Source organism: Leopardus geoffroyi, chromosome C1 (genome assembly GCF_018350155.1).
Source record: "Leopardus geoffroyi isolate Oge1 chromosome C1, O.geoffroyi_Oge1_pat1.0, whole genome shotgun sequence".
Lineage (NCBI taxonomy): Eukaryota > Metazoa > Chordata > Mammalia > Carnivora > Felidae > Leopardus > Leopardus geoffroyi.
This window is the reverse complement of record NC_059328.1, coordinates 76,220,413-76,242,880: the sequence shown is the minus strand read 5'-3', so window position 1 is coordinate 76,242,880 and position 22,468 is coordinate 76,220,413. Positions and strand designations below refer to the sequence as shown.

The 22,468-nt window shown below is 35.8% G+C and overlaps 1 protein-coding gene across 5 annotated transcripts in view; it reads right to left on the bottom strand.

Moving 5' to 3' along the window:
* The window catches only part of ZNF326 (zinc finger protein 326), a 37,452-nt gene that overhangs the window by 14,074 nt on the left and 910 nt on the right, over positions 1 to 22,468 (bottom strand). For 2 of the 5 annotated variants that reach the window (XM_045478200.1, XM_045478202.1), the window contains exons 2-7: positions 20,489 to 20,533; positions 11,735 to 11,770; positions 11,528 to 11,639; positions 8,966 to 9,371; positions 6,395 to 6,593; positions 552 to 672 (exon numbers count right to left, since the gene is read on the bottom strand). In XM_045478200.1, coding sequence (XP_045334156.1) covers positions 552 to 672; positions 6,395 to 6,593; positions 8,966 to 9,371; positions 11,528 to 11,639; positions 11,735 to 11,770; positions 20,489 to 20,533 — 919 coding nt within the window. The remainder of the gene's footprint in view (positions 1 to 551; positions 673 to 6,394; positions 6,594 to 8,965; positions 9,372 to 11,527; positions 11,640 to 11,734; positions 11,771 to 20,488; positions 20,534 to 22,468) is intronic. The other 3 variants (XM_045478201.1, XM_045478203.1, XM_045478204.1) reach the window with 3 other exon arrangements.

Here is a 22,468-nt window from a genome sequence, read left to right as displayed (position 1 = left end):
TATTATATATTACATTCTTACATATAATACATGTATTTAGAGGTTAATAATCCTATTATACTAATAGCCTTTTTTTAGTGCCACATATTTTTAACTATTACAGCTTTCAAATGTTTCGATTATCTAGAAAAGCTAGTAGCTACTCATCTACTCTTCTTTTATAGAAATCTTCTTTGGAATCAAGATTGACGACACTTGTTACATTTCTACTATTTAGTTTTTCTATCCAAGAATATCACTATGTCTCCATGTAGTCAAATCTCAAGACTTTGTGGTTTTCTTCATGTCATGACACGTATTTCTTTTTTAAGAATACTGTATTTCTAGGTATTTTTTATTTTTAAATTACCATTAGGGATGGAACTCTTTTTTCTTATTTTTCTCAGTGTGACTGCACATAAATACCAAGAATCAAAAATATTCCTATTTATCTTTGATCAAGCCTTTTCATTTGACCCCATGAATTTTCTCACATTCCAAGTCATGTATTTGCATTTCCTAGGAAACTGTTTTTTAATAAGACCAATTTTCAGACTCTACTAAGCACAAACCTGTATCCATCTCCATATTTCTCACTGTTTTTTTCTCTTCTGCGCCTTTGTTTTTCTCGCCGAGCCTCAATACGTCGCTTTTCTTCTTCTTCATTTTTAGGATCAGTTTTTGCTAGGATATCAACAAGAGTCAAAATTAAATATCATTTTCCATCCTCCCTTTTCAGTTCCCACTTCATAAAGCATTAAACATGCAAGGTATATTTGGTGATCGCAATCTAAATTGAACTCACCAGAAAAATCAGTTTGAGATTAACCAGGATTTCTTAAACTTCATTCATTTGAATATCATTACCATGGCTTCAGTGTTTTTTGTTTTTTTTTTTAATTTTTTTAATGTTTATTTTTGAGAGAGAGAGAGAGAGAGAGAGAGAGAGACAGAGCCCAAGCTGGGGAGGGGCAGAGAGAGAAAAGATGAAGACACAGAATCTGAAGCAGGTTCCAGGCTCTGAGCTGTCAGCACAGAGCCCGACGTGGGGCTTGAACCCAAGAGCCATTAGACCATGACCTGAGCCGAAGTCGGACGCTTAACCGACTGAGCCACCCAGGCACCCCTATGGCTTCAGTGCTTTTAAATAAGTTTCTCATGTTCATGACAAACTGCATAGTAATTACAACTGTAGAAATTAGATCCTTTGAATCACCTAGTGTAGTCACTAATCACTCATAAACATCAAAATTACCCAGAGACACTTTTTTTTTTTCAACGTTTATTTATTTTTTTTTGGGACAGAGAGAGACAGAGCATGAACGGGGGAGGGGCAGAGAGAGAGGGAGACACAGAATCGGAAACAGGCTCCAGGCTCTGAGCCATCAGCCCAGAGCCCGACGCGGGGCTCGAACTCCCGGACCGCGAGATCGTGACCTGGCTGAAGTCGGACGCTTAACCGGTCATGTGCAAAGTGTCTACCGGGGCGCCTGGGTGGCGCAGTCGGTTAAGCGTCCGACTTCAGCCAGGTCACGATCTCGCGGTCCGGGAGTTCGAGCCCCGCGTCAGGCTCTGGGCTGATGGCTCAGAGCCTGGAGCCTGTTTCCGATTCTGTGTCTCCCTCTCTCTCTGCCCCTCCCCCGTTCATGCTCTGTCTCTCTCTGTCCCAAAAAAAAATAAATAAACGTTGAAAAAAAAAAATTAAAAAAAAAAAAATGCACATGACCTGGTCTACCCCTCTTCCCTAAATCCTTATTTAGGATGGAGTCAGATCATCTGTATGTTTTAAAAGGCTTCTCACATGATTTTGATTCAAAGTTTTACCTTGAATATTACATTTATTTTTGGAAGGTACTGTTGAGGATGTAGTATTATCATATTACACAGAATCCCCTTTATAAGGACAAAGGGAAGAAATTTTTCATGGTTTTTGGTACCAGGAAAAGGTGTATTTCTTCTGGAAATTTAATTTGCTTTTAATCTGGTGGACTGACAATTAGAGACAGTCACATTTTCCATCTGTACATTGTTAAAAAATTGAGAGGCAAACTGAAAATGAAATTAAGAAAACCATTTCATTCATATTAGCATCAACAAAACTAAATAGGAATAAATTTAACAAAGGAAATGTAAAACTTACACAGTACTTAAAAACTACAAAACAGGGGTCCCCGGCTGACTCAGTTGGAAGAACATGAGACTCTTGATCTCAGAGTTGTGAGTTTGAGCCCCATGTTGTGTGTAGAGATTATATAAATAAGAAGATAGGTAGGTAGACATATAGGATGAACTTACAAAAAAAAACAAAAAAAAACCACCACAAAACATTGTTGAAAAGAGGTTAAAGAAGATGGAAATAAATGGTTCAGAGATTAGAAGACTTAACGTTGTTAAGATGGTTGTACTCCCCGAACTGATCTACAGATTTAATGCAATCCCTATCAGAATTCTAACTGATTTCATTACAAACATTGACAAGTTGATTCTAAAGCTCATAAGGAAGGGATCTAAAGTAGTGACAACAATCCTAAAAAGAAAAACAAAATAGAAAGACTCACCCTTCATGATTTCCAAACTTACTACAAAGCTACGATAATCAAGATACTGTGTTACTGGCACAAGGACAGACCTATAGATTAGCAGAACAGAATTGGGAGTCCAGAAATAAACTCAAAAAACTTTGGTCAACTGGTTTTTAGCAAGGATGCCAAAATTATTCTGTTGGGAGAGAACAGTCTTTGCAACAAATGGTGCTGGGCAACTGGACAGCCACATGCAAATGCTAAAATACAAGACCTAAATGCAAGAACTATAGCTAGAAAACTCTTCCAAGAAAACATAGGAGTATATGTTTATGACTTTGGAATTTGGCAAGGAATTCTTAGATATACACCCAAAAGAACTGGGCAGCCAAAGAAAAATAGATAAATTAGACTTTATCAAAATTAAAAGCTTTTGTGCTTCCACACCCCTCCTCCCCCAACCTTTCTTTTAATGGAAGAAAGACGAAGAATATGGCAGATCTTACTCTAGACTCTCAATGTCTTCTATAACTTATCTGGACCTAATATTCAGCAAAATAGTGACTGTTGAGAATGAATTTGGGAAAATACAAAGACACAATTAGATGGTCAGAGTTTAGATTGTCTAAGCAGAATTAGGGACTTAGAAACTATTTCTGGTCTTCCAGAGAACACACATTCCTAGTTATTCAGTATTTTTATCTTAAGGACATGTCTATGTCTAGTTCTTTTTCTCTTAAGTAAGTAATGCACTGCACCATCAGCACAGAGCCTGACGCAGGGCTTGAACTCACAAACCATGAGATCATGACCTGAACCGAAAGTAAGAGATGCTTAACCAACTGAGCCACACAGATGCCCCACATAATATTTATTATTTGAATTTGCTTTTGTTGTCACATGTACAATAAAACAAGGTGTTATTCTATCATTGAAACTTTTTGAAATTAAGTTGTATACTATTTTACCTTGTAAATTTTTACTTTTGATGTGTCATGTCTGTGATTTATATTGTTTATATCTGTCACTGAAGTTGGCATTTCCTGACTTTAAACTTTTATAGAAATATTTTGAAGTAGCTTTGGCAGTTTGACCTCTTGTTTCTAAAGTGCTTTCAAAGAGATCATTTTTAATAAATACTAGTTAAGGGGCATCTGGGTGGCTCAGTCAAATGAGCATCTGACCCTTGGTTTTGGCCCAGGGCATGGTCCCAGGGTCGTGGGATCAAGCCGCACATCAGGCTCTGAGCTGAGCATGGAGCCTGCTTGGGGTATTCATTCTTTCTTTCCTTTCTTTTTCCTTCCTTCTTCCTATCTATCGATATTTTCTCCCTCTCTCTCTCTCTGCCTCGCCCTCCCTCTCCCATTGCCCCTCTCCCCCACACACATGCTCTCTCTCACAAGAAAACAACAAAAACTAGGTGAGTAAATGAGCTAAATCCTTTTTTCAACATTGCATATAATTTTCTTAAAGCAAAAGTTTATTAAAATTCATCATCAATGATCAAAACAAACAGAATTAAATCAGAGTACCTGACAATAGCCTGACAGTATTTAATTTTATCCTTTTTGTTCTTATTGTCTAAGTTTTAAATTTTTGTTTCATGTAAAGGTTGACTGGGTTTGTTTTTTTTTTTTTTTTGAAATATGAAATTTATTGTCAAATTGGTTTGCAAACAACACCCAGTGATCATTCCAACAGGTGCCCTCCTCAATGCCCATCACCCACTTTCCCCTCCCTCCCACTCCCCCATCAATAAAGGTTGAATGTTTAAGTTTGTGTTTTTATCTCTATAAGTAAGATAGAGATGGCTAGAATATATAAAGAATATTTTCAACTCAATAAAAAGACAAATAGCCCAACTAATAAGTGAGCAGAACATCTAAACGTGCATTTTTCCAAGAAAGGTATATGAAGAACCAATAAGCACGAGAAAAAATGCCCACCCATTAGTTATTAGGGAAATGTAAATCAAGACCACAATGAGATACCATTGCATACTACCTGGATGGTTTGAATCAAATAGATAACAAGCCATAGCAAGGATATAGAAAAATCAGAACTCTCATCTACTGCTAGTGGGAATGTAAAATGGTGCAGATGCTTTGGAAAACAGGTGGTTCCTCAAATGATTACTATATGATCCAGCACTTCTCCTAGATATATATCTAAGAGAAATGAAAACACATGCTCACACAAAAACTTATACACAGATGTTTACAGCACTATTCATAGTACCCAAAAGGTAGATACAACCCAAATACCCATCAGTGAATGAATAAAGAAAATTTGATTTGTTCATACAGTGGAATATTTCCAGCCATAAAATGGAATGAAGTACTAATACCTGCTGTAACTTGAATGAACCCTGAAAAGATTATGCTAAGTGAAAGAAGCCCATTACAGAAGTCCACATTTTATACATTTTTTTTTTTCATATGTAAGTTTAGAATACAGGTATCTATAAAGAAAGAAAGTAAGTTAGTAGTTGCTCTGGTCTGTGGGGTATGTTGGGGGTAATGCCTAAAGGGTACCAGGTCTCTGCAAGGAGATGAAAATGTTCTCAAATAGATTAGTGATATTTGCACGTATCTGTGAATACACTAAAAACCAATGATTGGAACACTTTAAATGGATGAATTATAAGGTGTGTGAATTATATCTCAATAAAGCTTTTTTTATTAAAAAAAAGTTCAGAGCCAAATTACTGTTACTTATCTATGCTGTTTTATTTTATTTTTTAACTTTGTAACATATCTCTACACGAAATCAAGTACACTTGACTAAACTAGATGACAGTCAAGGATGTACCTAAATAAAAGCTAACAAAAGGTCTTCTTCAGACTTCTTTGTGAAAACACATAACAGCAAAATAATATACACCAAATATTTTGTCTATTTTTACATGTACACTGAATTACTTTTTGTTTTTTTATATTTATTTTTGCCTTGATGACTGAGAAGTGTTGAGTCTTTCCAAGTAAGGTGAAGTGTAAGTCTATTTTGTTTCACTTTTTTAGGACTGTTTTCACTATTTTAGATCCCTTGCAACTCCTTATGAGCTTTAGAATCAACTTGTCAATTTTTGCAACGAAGTCAGGTGGAATTCTAACAGGGATTGTGCTAATAAATCTGTAGATCAGTTTGGGGAATATAACCATCTTAACATTAAATCTTATGATCTTTGAACCATTTATTTAGTTTTTCCATTTATTTAGATCTTCTTAAACTTCTTTCAACAATGTTTTGTAGGTTTTGAATACTGTTTTAAGTTTTATACTACTTTTGCTAAATTTACCTGAGTATTTAGTCTTCTTGATGCTAATATGAATGAAATGGTTTTCTTCATTTCATTTTCAGATTGGCTCTCAATTTTTTAACAATGTACAGATGGAAAATGTGAATGTCTCTAAGAGTCGTCAGTCCACAAAATTAAAAGCAAATTAAATTTCCATAAGAAACACACCTTTTCCTGGTACCAAGAACCATGAAAAATTTCTTCCCTTTGTCCTCATAAAGGGGATTCTGTATAATGTGAGAATACTACATCCTCAGCAGTACCTTCCAACAACACATATAACACCCAAGACAAAACTTTGAATCAAAATCATGTGAGAAGCCTTTTAACACATATAGATGATCTGACTCCATCCTAAATAAGGACTCAGGGAAGAGGGGTGGACCAGGGCATGTGCATTTTTAAAAAGTGTCTCTGGGTAATTTTGATGTGTATGAGTGATTAGTGACTACACTAGGTGATTCAATGGATCTAATTTCTACAGTTGAAACTACTATGCAGTTTGTCATATGAACATGAAAAAATTATCTAAAGCATTAATTTTTTTAAAAACTAGAAGTACCACAAGCCATAGCAATTATGTTTTCTCACTTACTGGGTGATTTGCTGAGGCTCATCTTCTCCACAGGCTTTGCTAGCTTGGGTTTCTTGATAAAGGTTCCACCAGGCTTATTAAATGGTTGCATCATTTTTCTCTTTATTCCTCTTGCAGCAGCAACTGTCACATTGGTGGGTTTGTTTTGATAGTCAACAACAATTCCAGGTCTATGAATGCTTCCAAAATCACTCATATGCTGCAAATTTGTGAAATCAAGAAATATTAGCATAATATCTAAAGATAAAGTATGAATTCACACAAATTTTACCTGTTATCTATCTAATAATTTTCACCTGAAAATTACCCAGAACTGAACTAAATTTTACATGTCCGCTCTGAATAAACACATGGAAAACCTTTGTAAATTATTACATGAACTCAAATCCAGTGAATTAGTATTTTTATTTCCAGTAAAACAAATATGGATATTTCCTACCTATTTTTTTAATTTTTACAATTCAAAATTGAGATCATAAACAGCAAATGTGCCTGTCAGAATATTACCACTTGTACAACTCTCTGACAACTCCTCTTCAGAGTTCCTAATTGATGTTTTCCCATGAAAAGACCTAAAAAGACATCTTTATTTCACTAAAACCTGGCTTAAAACTAAGATGCATAAAGAAGACCATATATGAAGTTTGAAGTAAAAAAGATCCAGAAATCATTTAGGATTTCTCCCTGTTGAAAAAGGGAATGAGAAGGCGAGATGGAACATTAGTATGAAATAGGAGAGTTAAAGCATAACCATGCATCAACTTCCAGGACACACTTCAGATAAAGAATTACATCTGACGTTCCATTCACATTCTTACCTAGAGAAACATATTCTGACCCAGAAGCCCAAGAAGCAAAAGTTTACAGACGAAGAGTCATGCAACCAAACGACTCTTGTGTCCCTTTCTCTTCTCTTATCGTTAACAAAATCCACTACACCAAGAGGCTACATGTCCATAGAAATTTATTCTGCTAACCTTACTTTTAGAAGATAAAGACTGAGGAGTAATCTGAAGAGAAGGACCCAATGGGAATTGTACAAGTGAAGATTAAAAAAGAAAAGTCCTGTTGGTTCATCTACTTCATTAACAGGAGGAAAGAAAGAAAAGTCCATTCAGACTAGAATGGTGAACACAAAGTACAGGAATACCTGTTTTTCTATTGTGAAAACAAAATTGATATTTGAAGTCTCATTAAGAAAAAAATCATTTGCCTAAAGTAATATACAGCATGAAAAATGTTAAGTGTTTTCCAAATTTTCAAACTGGAATCGATTTTCAATTTCAAAACCCAAAGCCTACTAACCCAACAATTTTCAATTAACCTATAGTCATTAATTATGGTGGAAGAGCAACGTATCAGTTGCTTACATTTATATATATGCTTAGGAATCCCTATCTAACCTAGTAAACTTGAATAGTTTAGTGTTTCCAGGTAACTTATAGAGTCACATTAGAAATATCTTCATTAATTATCCATTAAAGGTGCAATGCATTTTACATCAGTAAAGGGTAACTGTTATCAATGCAAAATTTCTACACAAAAAGGACAAACTACACTGATGTACCAAAAGCCAATGAAGAGACAAAAACATGTGCCCTACTACATTTTTTATCAGAAGTACTTTCCTCTGCAAAGAGAATATTAAGAGTAACTGACTTAATTAAACCATTTCTTACATTAAGGCAAAAATACAATATCTTTCATATGACCAAACTATATATCTCCACAATCTACATACACTTACTAGTAAAATTTCATGTCAGTCAAGTTACCTAAGAACATAAGTCATTCTCTTTATACTATGTCCTGAAATAAAACACTTGAAGACTGGTATATTTACTCATGTAAGCAATAATTTACAAAAGATTACTTCCTAGGAAGGAGCCAGAAACATGTCTGTACAAGTAGGAGCTTATTTCTCAATAGTAAAAACTAGTGACACAAGGGAAAACGAAACACCCAGCAACAGGACATATTGCAAGAGAGTAAGTTAGTAATTATATTGACCACAAATCATTCTACAACCTATTAGACATATCAACTTCTTCACCATGTAAACATAGCTAAGCTACCCTCATCTATTATTACCGACTTTTAGTCCCTTGTGTTATATGTGAAATATGGAGCTCTGAAGAAATTCTATGTGCTAGAGTTAGCAGCAAAGTATAAACATTTTATCATACATTGCACCTTTAACCTACTCAAAAACTCCAAAGGGTTGGTTACCTTTTACAATAATCCAAGAACTGTCCCACCAGCAAAACTGCTAGTGTTTTACAAGGAAAAATGCAACTCCTTTTAACCCCTTTTAGACCAAAACCTAATATCCTCACCTTTTTAATAAAGGGAGATTTGGCAAAACTATGAACAATCATCTCACACTGCCACTTGTTTTCTGAAGTGCTGGAAAAACTTTTACAGGCAACCTAAAAATTAATGCTTATGATTCAGCTTTGCTTCAAAATACACTGGGATGAACAGTGTTTATTCTAGTTGAAAACCGTGGTCTTGAAAGGGTTTAAAAGAGTGACTAGTGAAAAGAATCTGAAAAGATTCTGTTGTACTTACTCCTCGGCCTCGGCCTCTGCCTGTTGATGGTCCTCCAAAAGCATCATAGTTTCTGCTTCCAAACGTACTTTCAGGATAAGCAGGCGTTCCTCTCCCCCGAGAGCCTACAGGTGCAGGCTTCATATGGGGTGAAGAAAAACTGCTGTAGGAAGAGTAATTCTCTCTTCCTCTGTCCTCCATAAACCCAGGCCTCAATTTTGAACGGGAGTAAGGTGCTTCCCAGCTAGACCCGCCCTGGTTTCTACCTCCGAAAGAGTCAAGGCTATTCCGGTAGGAGCTCTCAAATCGACCACCATAACTACCTCCGAAGCGGCTTTGTTCGGGTTCATTAAAACCATAGCCAGATCTGTACAGATCTCGCCCACCCAGAGAAGACCTGGAGTCGTAAGACTCATAAGGTCCAAACCTGGAAAAGTTGCACAGTGAGGGAAAAAACAAAAGTAAGCTTACTAATGTTAGACAATTCAAAAGACAAATTATCAGATGACATTTATCAACTAAAATTCATTTATACCATACTGGTTTGCACAGTTCTACTTTTATTCACACCCTGATTAGGGCTGGGCAGTTCAACATGAGACCAGATAGAAAGCTATCTGAGTCAGTTTTTAAATATGAATTGAGTTAAGTAAACCTTAGCTTAAAAATCTGCTTTGTGGCAGCTTTTCTATTTTATTAAAAAGATTTGTCTGTCAGTATTTAAGCCCAGCCCTAGTCTTGGAAAAAGTCATTTGCTAACGTTCACAAACTACTCAAACTTTCTTTGAATCCATCCCTAGTACTGGAAAATACCAAATATTTACAATATTTTGGCTTTCAATAGGGACATAAATTGAAGACTATACCAATATAGGCTATTTGTGACACAGAAGAGATCCTTTTTGCACCCCTAATAATCTATGTAACAAAACTGCTTGTGTCTGTAGCAGTCAAAATTTGGAGAATTATCTCTGCTTACAAAATTTGATATCCTGCCCAACTTTGGGTAAGGTCAATAATCAATCCTCAGTCACTTTCTACTTGTAGACTAGCAAATCTAACAAATCTAGAAGAATAAGCACATAAAATAGAACATAAAAGTAAAAGACCACGAACATATATCCTCTGCATATGAATTTTCAAGGCAGATGAGAAAGAGTACATTTTATATCTTCAATTATTTAAAAAATTATTTCCTGGTAGGAAATTATCACATAAAACTACTCTAAAAAAGGGAGCACACCGTCTCCTCAAGGTTTTAATAGAATCAACAGAAGAAACAAATCATCTTACTTCTCACAAATCCAAAGCATGGATTACAAAAGTTGCTTCATAGCTTACAACATAGTTTTATAAAGGCCCACAATTACACATGAGATAAACGATAACATCTACATAGTTTATCCACATCACATTTACAATGCAATAGGGCAGTAACGGATATATTAAAACAGTTAAATGTGTTACATTACTTCAATTATTTACAGATCACTAAATAGAATGTACTATTTATTTCTGAATCCTGGTAACCATATAAAAATTATTCCTCTTTCCAGCTCTTTTTAAAACATCTATCACATAAGCAAAATTGTTGTATCTGTTCATTTTCTTGATTTTCCTCTACTATTAAACCATAGTGGCACACTTGAAGCAGAAAGAAGGAAAGTAAAGCATCATTCAGTCCATCCTTAAGGAATCCGGATCCTTCATTTTATGAGGAAGGAGGATAGTTTCAAATGTTACCTAACTAGTTATACTTAGTAGAAATATCTGTGCCTTAAAAGGTATACGCTCTTTGCCTGAAATGTGGTCAACCCTACGGCCTGAGTAGTTCAACTAGTGTTAAGCTTTACACAGTATCAACAGTAAAATATAAAAACAATCTAAACTCTAGTGCATTAAAATAAGCAAAGGTATAGTATTCATGGCTTTAATACAATGCTCCTAGCTTAGAGCACAAGTGTTTTTGGTCTAAGTAGTATCTGCCAATAAATAACCTAGATATGGACTTAAAGAACATTTTATTATTACAATTTGCTCCTACAACTTACTCTAAAATTAAAATTAAAAGAATAACTACCTTAAATGTTTCTCAGAAAACTGAATGTTGCTAGACTGGTTCAGTTAAACCCATTCCAGTCAAAGACTGCTTTGCTGCTTTATAGAACACCCCACATCAGAAAAGACACTTTTAAAAATCATAAAGAAAAAAGTTCACAGATAATATTTCCAATAACATTTTTATATCATTTGTTCAGAACATTCTGACTGATGAGGAGTTAAAAGTAAAGGAAGTAAAAAAAAAAAAAGAGTTCACTACTAAAAGACAGAAAAGCTTACTCTATTATAGTGAAATGAAAATAGCTACTTGAAGTTTTCCTAAAATAATGTCTGCCAGTAATCCTGAGGTAATCCTGAGGTAATTTTTATAACCATTAATTAACACCTCTAAACATTTAAAGTGATTATTCAATACCAAATAGTGAAATTCAAGCATCATAACATGCCTAAGGAATACTTAAATTAAAATATCCAGAATCTTATAGTCATCTAATCATTTGGCCAAGTGATTAAGCAATTTACCTGCTACCCCCACCACCACCACTGTGATTGTCCATGCCATATGACTGGTTTAGGTAGGAGTCCATGGATCTTTGACCCCCATAGGATCCATGGCCATAGTCACGGTCCATCCCTATAAAGAGTTTAAAAAGAAAAAAATTAAATGATGCTCACCTTTACTGGCACTCAAAAGAAGAATTTTTAGATAAATATCCTTGAATGTCAGACCTCCATAAGATCCGGGGCCATAATCACGATCCATTCCTAAAACAGAGTCAGTAACAAAAGGTCAGTAAGATATACCATCCTCTTCAGGAATCTTTGCATAAAACACAAGATATTCGTATCAATGATCTGAGATAATAATTCATCATTAACATTTAAGCTAAACTCACAGTAGACGTGGAAGGAAAAAACCTCACAAATGATAATCTACTGAATAATCAGATTTGCTAATAAAACCTATTTTTCAAAAAAACATTATCAACTAAGAAAGTTCTATATTAGAATTATTTTTAATTTAATCAACATCTATTTGACTAGGGTGCTACTTTAAGGTTCTGTATTCGCTTATTTCATAGTACATAATTAATAATAATTCCTACTCTCAAAAAAAATCATTTTTAATGTCAAGAAGAAAAACTTTGTTCTAAGTATACTTTTTTGCATCTAGCTGCTCTCAAAAGATCTAAAAACTCAGAAGCAGCCACATTTTCAATTAGCCTAATTTAAATTTGTTCATATACTAACCGAAATAGACATTTTTAAAAAGTAAAAATCATGGAGTAGGGGACCAACCTGTGGTATTACACCTATAAATAACAACTCAACAAATATTTAAATCCTCAAATACTCTGAATAGGGAATGAATGTGAACTCTAGCAATACAAAACACACACAAAACAAATTCTAATACATTAAGGGTACTAAGTATGTCTTATTACACTGCAATTCCATCTATATCCCAACCTCTGATGTAAGAAATACAACAAAAGAGGTAATAAAATAAATTTACTATGATTATAAAAATGGTATTTTTAAATCATTTAGAATGTGTCCTATAAAGTCCTTTAAAACCCTTTATTGTCACCCTCCTCAAATTTTATACACTAATAAATACAACAATATACAAAGAGCAAATACCTTAATTTACATTTTTTAAAACACTAAATTTTAATTACAACCACTTAAATATTTCTGGTCCTAATAATAATGACAACAGCAACAACTTCACAAAAATATCACTCAGAATCTTGTGACTTTAAAGCTGGAAGGAACCTAAATGATAAAATTCAATCTTCTTGCTTTATAGATTAGGGAACTACAGTCCAAAGAGATGACATTATTTTCTCAAAGTCCAATATGTATCCACCCTTCTAGCTTTATGCTGTTGCTTCTATGTGAAACACTCCCAGCTAACACCCCAAATATCTGCTTCTTAAAATATTCTCACTTTTAAGGGTGCCTGGGTGGCTCAGTCAGTTAAGTGACCGACTTCGGCTGAGGTTATGATCTCACGGTTTGTGGGTTCAAGCCCAGTGTCGAGCTCTGTGCTGAACACTTGCTCTGAGCCTGGGACCTGCTTCAGATTCTGTGTCTCCTTCTCTCTCTGCCCCTCCCCCGCTTGTGCTCTGTCTCACTGTCTCTCAAATATAAATAAATATAATAAAAAACAATTTTTTAAAAATCTTCTCATCTTTTAAAAGTCCATTTCAAATACTAACCCTTTTAAGATCAAATTTAATGATACCATCTCAGTTGATTATCATCTCTTTCTTCTAAATACCTAAAAGTCTATAGCTCTTATACGGTGCTTAGGATACTCTGCCTTATGTTCTGCTATTTGTGGCCTCATCCTAAATGTACACTCATCTTGTGGGCAGGGTCTGATTTCTACTAATTTTGTACATACCCCAGAACCATTGTTCTCACTCAAAGAATAGTCTCTTCACCACTGCGAGTTGCTAGGACCTTTTCAGGGATCCACAAGATCAAACTATTTTCATAAATAACACTGCAACATTATTTGCCTTTTTCACAGTGCTGACATTTGCACTGAAGATGCAAAGGCACTGGTGGGTAAAACTGTAGGTCCCTCACCACAAATCAAGGCAATGGCACCAAAGGATATTAGCAGTCATTGTAGTCCTTAATACTGCACACTTGCAGTAAAAAAATAATAAAATGAGCCATCTCTACTTAAAAATGTCCTTGATGAAACAGTTAAGAATTATCAATTTTATTAAACCATGACTTTTCAGTACAATTTCTTTCTGGTAGTGTCTGTAGCACAAAAAGCAATTTTGCTGCATACCAAAGTATCACGGTTTTTGCCAGGAAAAGCCATTGTGCAAGTGCTTGGTTGTGAAATGAAATTAGCCACTTTTACAAAGAATACTATTTTTACTAGACAGACAGACTGAGCGTTTGGCATTTTCTCAAAAATGAACAAAGTAAAACTGTCACTTAAAGGAAAAGAACTAACAGCATTTGCTGGCAATGATAAAACTTGAGCTTTTCAGTGAAATTTAGAATTATATAAAACTTGTAAGTACCAATAAGCATAACAGAACACAATAAGTTTATTAATACATTTTTCATACCAGGACTTCAAATGGGGCACATTATTTACATTTATAGCTCATCTAAATTCCAACTGTCCACATTCAAGTGTGCAGTCACATGCAGCTCATGGCTACCATATTAGACAACACAATTCTAGATTAATAAAATAGTCATTTATCGTTTTGTTTTTTTTTTTTTTTTTTGAGAGAGAGAGCACAAGTGGGGGAGAAGGGTATTGGGGTGGGGGGAGAATTTTAAGTGGGGTCCACATTCAGCACAGAGCCCGATGTCAATTATCTGTCTTTAGAGTTGGTAATTTATTCTTATATTATCTCAGATAGAGGGCAATTTTGAAATTAAAATAAAAATTTCAAAATAAAAAGCCTTCCTCTAAACCTCATATTAAAAAATACTCTTAGAGCTAAGTTTAGTTAGATAAACAAAGCAAAAAGTTTCATATTATTATTTCTGCGAGTTTCAATTTTGAGCTCGCAGAGGCTGCCTTCAGATACTAAATCTTTTAGTTTTTTATTCTGTGTTTTTATTTCACTATGGAGTCATAAATTACTACTATTTATTGAACACCCACCTTATGCCAGGCACTGTAGAGTACACAAAAATTAAGAAAACTACATAGCAATGATTTTGGCTTATTATTCATAGTATGGTTACTATTTAGTTAATTAAAAAGGAAAAAAGGAAAAGTCTTTATACTGTATGTAATCAGTATGATTATAGGGATATAGATTCTATAAGATGACTGCTTCTATATAAACAACATTCTTCCAGGTTACCAAATGAACTTAGAAATCACTTTAAAAATAAAACTGGAACAGGGCGCCTGGGTGGTTCAGTCGGTTGAGCCTCCGACTTCAGCTCAGGTCATGATCTCGTGGTCCATGAATTCGAGCCCCACGTCAGGCTCTGTGCTGACAGCTCAAAGCCTGGAGTCTGCTTCAGATTCTACGTCTCCCTCTCTCTCTGCACCTCCCCCGCTCGCACTCTGTGTCTCTCTCTCTGTCTGTCTCAAAAATAAACATCAAAATATTTTTTAAATAAATAAATAAAACTAGAAGAATATAACATGTCTTTATTATTATTATAAAATGAAAGTAATTCACTCAAAAACCGACCTCATGTTTTAAATCAAATCTATTCTATTGCTTTGATCACTCTATAAGTTCAACAAATGTTAAAACTCAGTTACAATTAAATCATAAGGAGCTGAGGAATAACAGGAAAAAACAACTGACTTATCAAAATAATTAACAAGCTGTGTCACACCAACTCTTGAAATAGGACCTCTGTTCACCACCTCCACACTACTAGCATTTTGATACAGGCCACCAGCATCTCAAATCTACGTTACTACAACAGCCTCCTAACTAGTTTTCCTGCTTTCACTTTTGCTTCCTTTCTGTTTATTCTGAAGAAAACAGCCAGAATAAATCTGTTAAAATGTGAATTTAAATCATGTTCAGGGTACTTGGCTGGCTCAGTTGGAAGAGCATGCCAACTTTTGATCTCGGGGTCGTGAGTTCAAGCCCCACACTGGCTGTGGAGATTACTTAAATAAATAAACTTAAATAAATAAAGTTCAATGCTCAGTAACTTCCAATGGCTTCCCATTTTGCCTGAAGTAAAAGCCAAACCCTTAAATAATCCGTAAGGCCCTATACCAGTGGCTTTGAACCAAGGACAATTTTGCCTTGCAGAGGACATTTGACAATCTCTGAAAGCACTTTTGGTTTTCACAACCAAAGGGCAGGTGCTGTTCACATCTAGTGCACAGAGGCCAAAGATGTCGCTGAACAGTCTACAATGCACAAGACATCCCCCCACAAAGAATTATCTAGTCCAAAATGTCAATACTTGTAGGGCACCTGGGTGGCTCACTTGGTTCAGTGTCCGACTCTTGATTTTGGCTCAGGTCATGATCTCACGGTTTGTGGGATTGAGCCCCACATCAGGCTCTGTGCTGACAGCGTGGAGCCTGCTTGGGATTCTCTCCCTCTTTCTCTGCCTCTTTCCCAGCTCATGCTCTCTCACTCGCTTGCTCTCAAAATAAATAAATAAACATTAAAAAAGAAGTCAACTGCTATATCTGACAAATTCTGCCCTGTATGATTTACCTATCACTTCTTAACTTCATCATCTACCATTCCTCCCGTTATCGCTCCACTCTAGGTATACTAGACCCTCAGCTGTTCCTAGAACACAGTATGCACCCACCCATTTTTGCACCTGCTGCTCCCTCTGCCTGGAATGCTCTTTCTCTGTATCTGCACTGCTCAATCCCTCCACTCTTTCAGGTCTTTATTTTCTATTGTCTCTTAGATATAAACAAGTTATCTTTGATTTTCAATGCCTCTGGCTACACCTCACCACTCTAACTCTGTCTTAAGACTGCTCAGCAAAAATCATCAGCTCTAGTCAAAACATTCTTAAGTCTCTCTGAAGCACAATGTACTCAGCTGTACCTTTATTCCTGCTTTTCTCTATCTCGAATGCTCTCCTTTTTTTCTCTGCTGTTTATATAAAAAGAGTTATTGTGAGGCAGGAAGGAAACATGGAATCATTGAAAATACAACTTCCTTCCAAGAAATGGTGTGGAGGAAATTTGGTATTTGACATATTTTCCAGTACCTTCTACTTCATTTCAGTCGCTGTAAAAGACAATGCTAACAATGAATTGTATTGTTGGCTTCATTTGGCTTCGTATTTGCTAAAGCCTACAGCATTCTCCCTTTAGATAGCCATGGCTTGCATCCGCACCTTCTCAAATCTGTGCTCAAAGGTCACCTTAGCAAGTCCTTCCCCAACAGACACACACACACACCACCACCGCCAACATCCTCTGTGGCCTTTTTCTTCTAAGCAATTGTTACCATCTAATATACAATATGTGTTACTTCTTTATCTTGCTTATTCTCCAATTCATCCCACTAGATTGTACTCCCTACAAGGGCAAGAATATTTTCCATTTTGCTCATTGCTATATTGCCAGTTCCTAGAATAGTATCTAATACACAGCAGTCACTCAAGAAATATTTGTTAAATGAATAAAGTCAAATTACATCTCTGAAATTAAGTTCCTCATTTATGAAGTGTAGATAACCTAGACCTCAAAGTGTTGTCAAATAATGATCTTTAACCAGCAATGCATTCCAAAGTCATTCACAGCACTTTTTCATCACATGCACAACCAGGGACCCCTTATTTAAAACTAAGATTCAAGGGGAGCCTGGGTGGCGCAGTCGGTTAAGCGTCCGACTTCAGCCAGGTCACGATCTCGCGGTCCGGGAGTTCGAGCCCCGCGTCGGGCTCTGGGCTGATGGCTCGGAGCCTGGAGCCTGCTTCCGATTCTGTGTCTCCCTCTCTCTCTGCCCCTCCCCCGTTCATGCTCTGTCTCTCTCTGTCTCAAAAATAAATAAACGTTAAAAAAAATTAAAAAAAAAAAAAAAAAAAAAAAAAAACTAAGATTCAAGAGGACTAGAGTATGACCTAAACAGATAAACTTTGGAAAAGCTCCCCAGGGGAATCTAACAATCACCCTCAGATGAAAACCACTGTTGGAACTAAAATTAAGAGAAAAAATAAAGTTCACAACATTGGTAAAACATTAATCCAAAAGAATATATGCACCCCATGTTCGCTGCAGCTTTATTTATACAATAGGAGAGGTATGGAAATAACTTAAGTGTCCACTAAAGAATGAAAAGATAAAAAAGATGGGGTACACATATACGAGGAACAGGATTCAGCCATAAAAAGGAATGAAATCTTGCCATTTGCAACAACATGGATGGACCCTGAGGGCATTATGCTAAGTGAAATAAGTTACAAAGCAAGACAAATACTGTTACGTGGAATCTAAACAAAACAAAACAAAACAAAACAAAACAAAACAAAACAAAACAAAACAAAAAAGCCAAGCTCATAGATACAGAGAACAGGTTAGTGGTTTCTAGAGGGGAGAGAGTGCAGGTGGGCAAAGGGAATCAAAAGGTACAAAAGTCCAGTTATAAAAAAATAAGTCATGAGGGGAAAAAATAAGTCACAGGATATAATGTACAGCATGATGACTTAACTGTTAAGAGATTAAATCTTAAAAGTTCTCATTATAAGAAAAAAATTTAATTATATGTGGTGATGGATGGTAACTAGAATTACTGCAGTAATCATTTTCCCAATGTCTACAGTGAATCATCATGCTATACCCCTGAAATTAATGTAATGTTGTATGTCAATTATACTTCAATAAAAAATAAAGTGCATCTCTTAAACAAAAAGTCATCACTGTGATAGAAATTGCTAAAGTTCTTTTTGCATCACTGTACATTAAGAAAATAAACTTCTGGCCTGGTATGACTCTACATGTCAAAGTCCTACATTTAGACATTAAATCCAAATCTCTGGTAAACACTACTAGAAATTGAAGCCTTTTACCATTCCAAATGTCTCTCTTTGGTGAACGTATTAGTCCTACTCACTCCAGTTTAAAATCTTGGACTCGTTTTTATTTATCCTTCTCAATTTTCTACTCATTACTAGTCAGTCAGCCTGCAAGTTCTGTTAATTTTCTCTAGAAACATCTTACTATTTTCAAAATTACTACTGTCTTCTCCCAAGTTCAGGATCTTTAAATCCTAACACCTAAATTTATTAAATGGCTTTTTAGCTTATTTTCCAGTTTTTTCTTTTCTTTTCCTTTTTTAAGATTTTATTTTTAAGAAATCTCTACATCCAGCATGGGGCTTGAACTTACAACCCCAAGAGCAAGAGTCACATACTCTTCCAACTGAGCCAGCCAGGCACTCCTAAGTTTCCAGTTTTCAATCTACCTAAATGTGGATACAAATTAAAGTTCCTCTGGTAGTTTTATTATGACATTCTCCTGTTCAAAACTGTGTTCTTCAAGGGCAACTAGCTGGATCAGTTAGTAGAGCATGCAACTCTTGATCCTGGGGTTGTAAGTTTGAGCCCCAGGTTGGGTATAGTGATTACTCAAAAATACATTAAGAAAACAACAGTAACAATCACAACAACAACCAGAGGCATGTGGATAGCTCAGTCAGTGAAGCATCCAACTCTTGATTTCAGCTCAGGTCACAATCTCAGTTTGTGAGATCAAGCCCTGCATCCAGCTCTGGGCTGACAATTCAGAGCCTGCTTGGGATTCTCTCTCTCCCTCTCTCTCTGCCCTTCTCCTGCTCATGCTCTCTCTCTCAAAATAAATAAACTAAAAAAAAAGGTATTCTTCAGCACTCAATATATACGACTTCCTACACATTGAGCTTTTTTAGCCCACATCAAATACAAAGTTTCTCTAAATTCTTAAAGGTGATACACAGAAATTAATTGGACAGCAATTATTCTCATAAAATGGCACATAGTTTTATTTAGTACACCTGCTTCAGTTTTATTTTGTGAATATATTATATTCTGTACACAGCTGAATTTTCCTTTTCTCTGGCAATCAATATGTGTACTTCCACTCTATGGGGGTCCTTTTTTACCTCACTGAATTCTTCCACGTTCTTTTTTGTGTTATCATCCTGTCTGGCAGAACTTTAATAACTATCAAAATAACATCCAACTGTACTCTGCCTACCTCTTATGATTTTATCTAGCTCTATAGTCACAACTCTAACGTCATGCTTAAGTCAATGAACAATCAGGCTTAGGGACTCCTGGGTGGCTCAGTCGGTTGGGTGTCCAACTTCAGCTCAGGTCAAGATATCACAGTTCATGGGTTTGAGTCCCACAATGGGCTCTGTGCTGACAGCTCGGAGCCTGGAGCCTGCTTCATATTCCGTGTCTCCCTCTCTCTCTGCCCCTCCCCTGCTCATGCTCTGTCTCCCTCTCTCAAAAAGTAAACATTAAAAAAAATATTTAAAAAAATAAAATAAACAATCAGGCTTCTTCATGTGCTCCTCTAGACAGCTCTTTATATACAAACACATTTAGACACTAAAGCAAATGTCCTCAAAAACAAGGTCAAAATGTATTACAATAAAAGCGATATAAAACCAAGACAATAATCCACTTAATCTACATTATTCAATACCAAAGCTTCTCAGTCAGCAAAAAGAACTCGACTAGTTTCTTGTAACTCATCACTCAGAATGTAGTCAAGGCCTTTTGGAATAAATTAAAGGAATCATAATTCAAACAAAACAAAAGAGTCAAACTATACTGAATAGCCCTGACTTTTTCTGATTCCCAAATTCCTTAATTAAAAAACTATACACAGTGTGACAACATTAACACTGAGCAGTGATACATTAAGAGACAAAACAATGACTGAAACAAGGTAGAACTGGCTTTTTACATTGTTACTTTATGTGCATGTAGAGAAAAACTGAAATGCATTCCTTTAACATTATTTAAGAGCAAACAAAAGAGGATACTCACCATTAAAGCCCTGATAAGTATTTCTGCAAGCAGAGTGTGTATAATCTATGAAGACACATTTAACAGAAAGAAATTAGTGCAATATTAGCAAAAATCTGAAATTACATACTCATCTATTCAAATCAAACACAATTTCTTAAAATGCCATTAACTCTATTATCTACAAAAATGGAGTGTAAATAATTACAAACATTTAATATGGAAAAACATGTATCTCTCTTCATTATCTCCCCAAGAGGCAAATCATCCAAATTACTAAAATGTAAAAATTCGCTCTAACACCTGATATACAGTAATTGCCAAAAAAGGGAATCCACTACTGATTTATACAGGGAAACAAAAGGAAGGCAGATAGATTAAATTATGTATCAAAAATTGCAAAAAGGGCCATGTGAGAATTGATTGCATGTAATATGTAATTGTTTCAAAGTTAATATATTTCTTTTACCTACTCGCTCTCTAAAGTTTTCAAGATCTTATTTGAGAATGCATATACACACACACATATATGTTTGCCTTCACTGTATCTATCCAGGATGTGACATCACCAAAAACCATATTGGCAATTTCCGTTAAAACGGATTTGGCAATTGTTAAGTCCTTTAATTAATTTTACTAATAAATACTAAAAGAAAGAAAGCTGATACAGTGATCCCTTGAATGCAACAGAATCCAGCTACACTGCATAGGATTAGATTCAGATGTATTGTTAGTCAAATTCCACTCCCAAATATAGCAGTAAAGGAGAAAAGGAAGCAAGAGAGAGGAGGAGGGTTTACTCACTGACACTGTTTATAATTTTATTACTAACGCTGGAATTGTAGGCACATGGTGACAATAAAAAGTAAGCAAACTAAGTTTTATTGTTTTTCAACTCTCTACAGAAAATGGATTCCCTTGGGGGGGGGGGGGGGGAACCACTCCCATTGTTCCCTCCCCCGACCTGGGTAGCTTCTGCTGTACCCTGAGTGTTGGTTCTATCATCAAACTTTGGTATGAAAACATAGCAATATATTTTTAACTTTCATTCCCAGCTTCGCTACTTCAAATAAACATAGTTTTAAGGTATCTGTATCAAAATGAGTCAAAGTCCAACCAAAACAAACAAAAACACCAGAGTGTGCTACTCTTAACAGCTGGACTTCCTATTTCAAACTAATTGAAAAGGCTCCACCAAAGCGTCATCCCAGGGGCGCCTGGGTGGCTTAGCTGGTTAAGAGCCCTACTCTTGATTTCCGCTCAGGTCCCGATGTCAGGCTTCGTGAGATCAAGCCCCACATCTGGCGCTGCACCGACAGCTTGGGATTTTCTCTCTCTCTCTCTCGAAATAAATAAATAAACTTTTTTAAACATGGGTTCTTTCAGCCCCCTTTCATATACTTAGATTTGGCAGCTTTAATTCTTTTTGGCATGAAATCAAATCAAAGATCAAAAGATCGTTTAGTCAGACTCATGCTGAGATCACAGTACATTCAATGTTTCATATAATTGTTTCGGTTGGGTGAGGGGCTTACAACTAGTTAGCGAGCCGGTTTTAATTAGACACGTCTGGTTACTCAGGATTAAGACCACTTTAATCACTGAAACCCTTTTCCACGTCTCCCTAACCGACTCAATTTTATCTTGACACCAATTCCTATAAAAGTTGGGCAAGATTTGAAGACAAGGTGAAAACCAAATTAATTTTACTCTGGGAGCCTGTGAAAATGGTTTAAAGAACTAGTGTGAGAGACAGCTGAAAGGTATTGCTGGAATACGGTTTATTTAAACGTTAAGTCCAACGCAGGCGGCTGGGCACAGAGCTGAATTTGAAGGGCATGTGATGCCGTGCCAGAATTCTAACTTAAGTCCCATCCATACACAATCCGGAGGAAAAATGCTTCGGTTCACGCAGCTATTTGAAATTAGGGATTAACGACCAGGTAATTTTGGTGGATAAACAGCCCAGTTTGCTAACCAGTAACAGCTTAGGTTTCCATT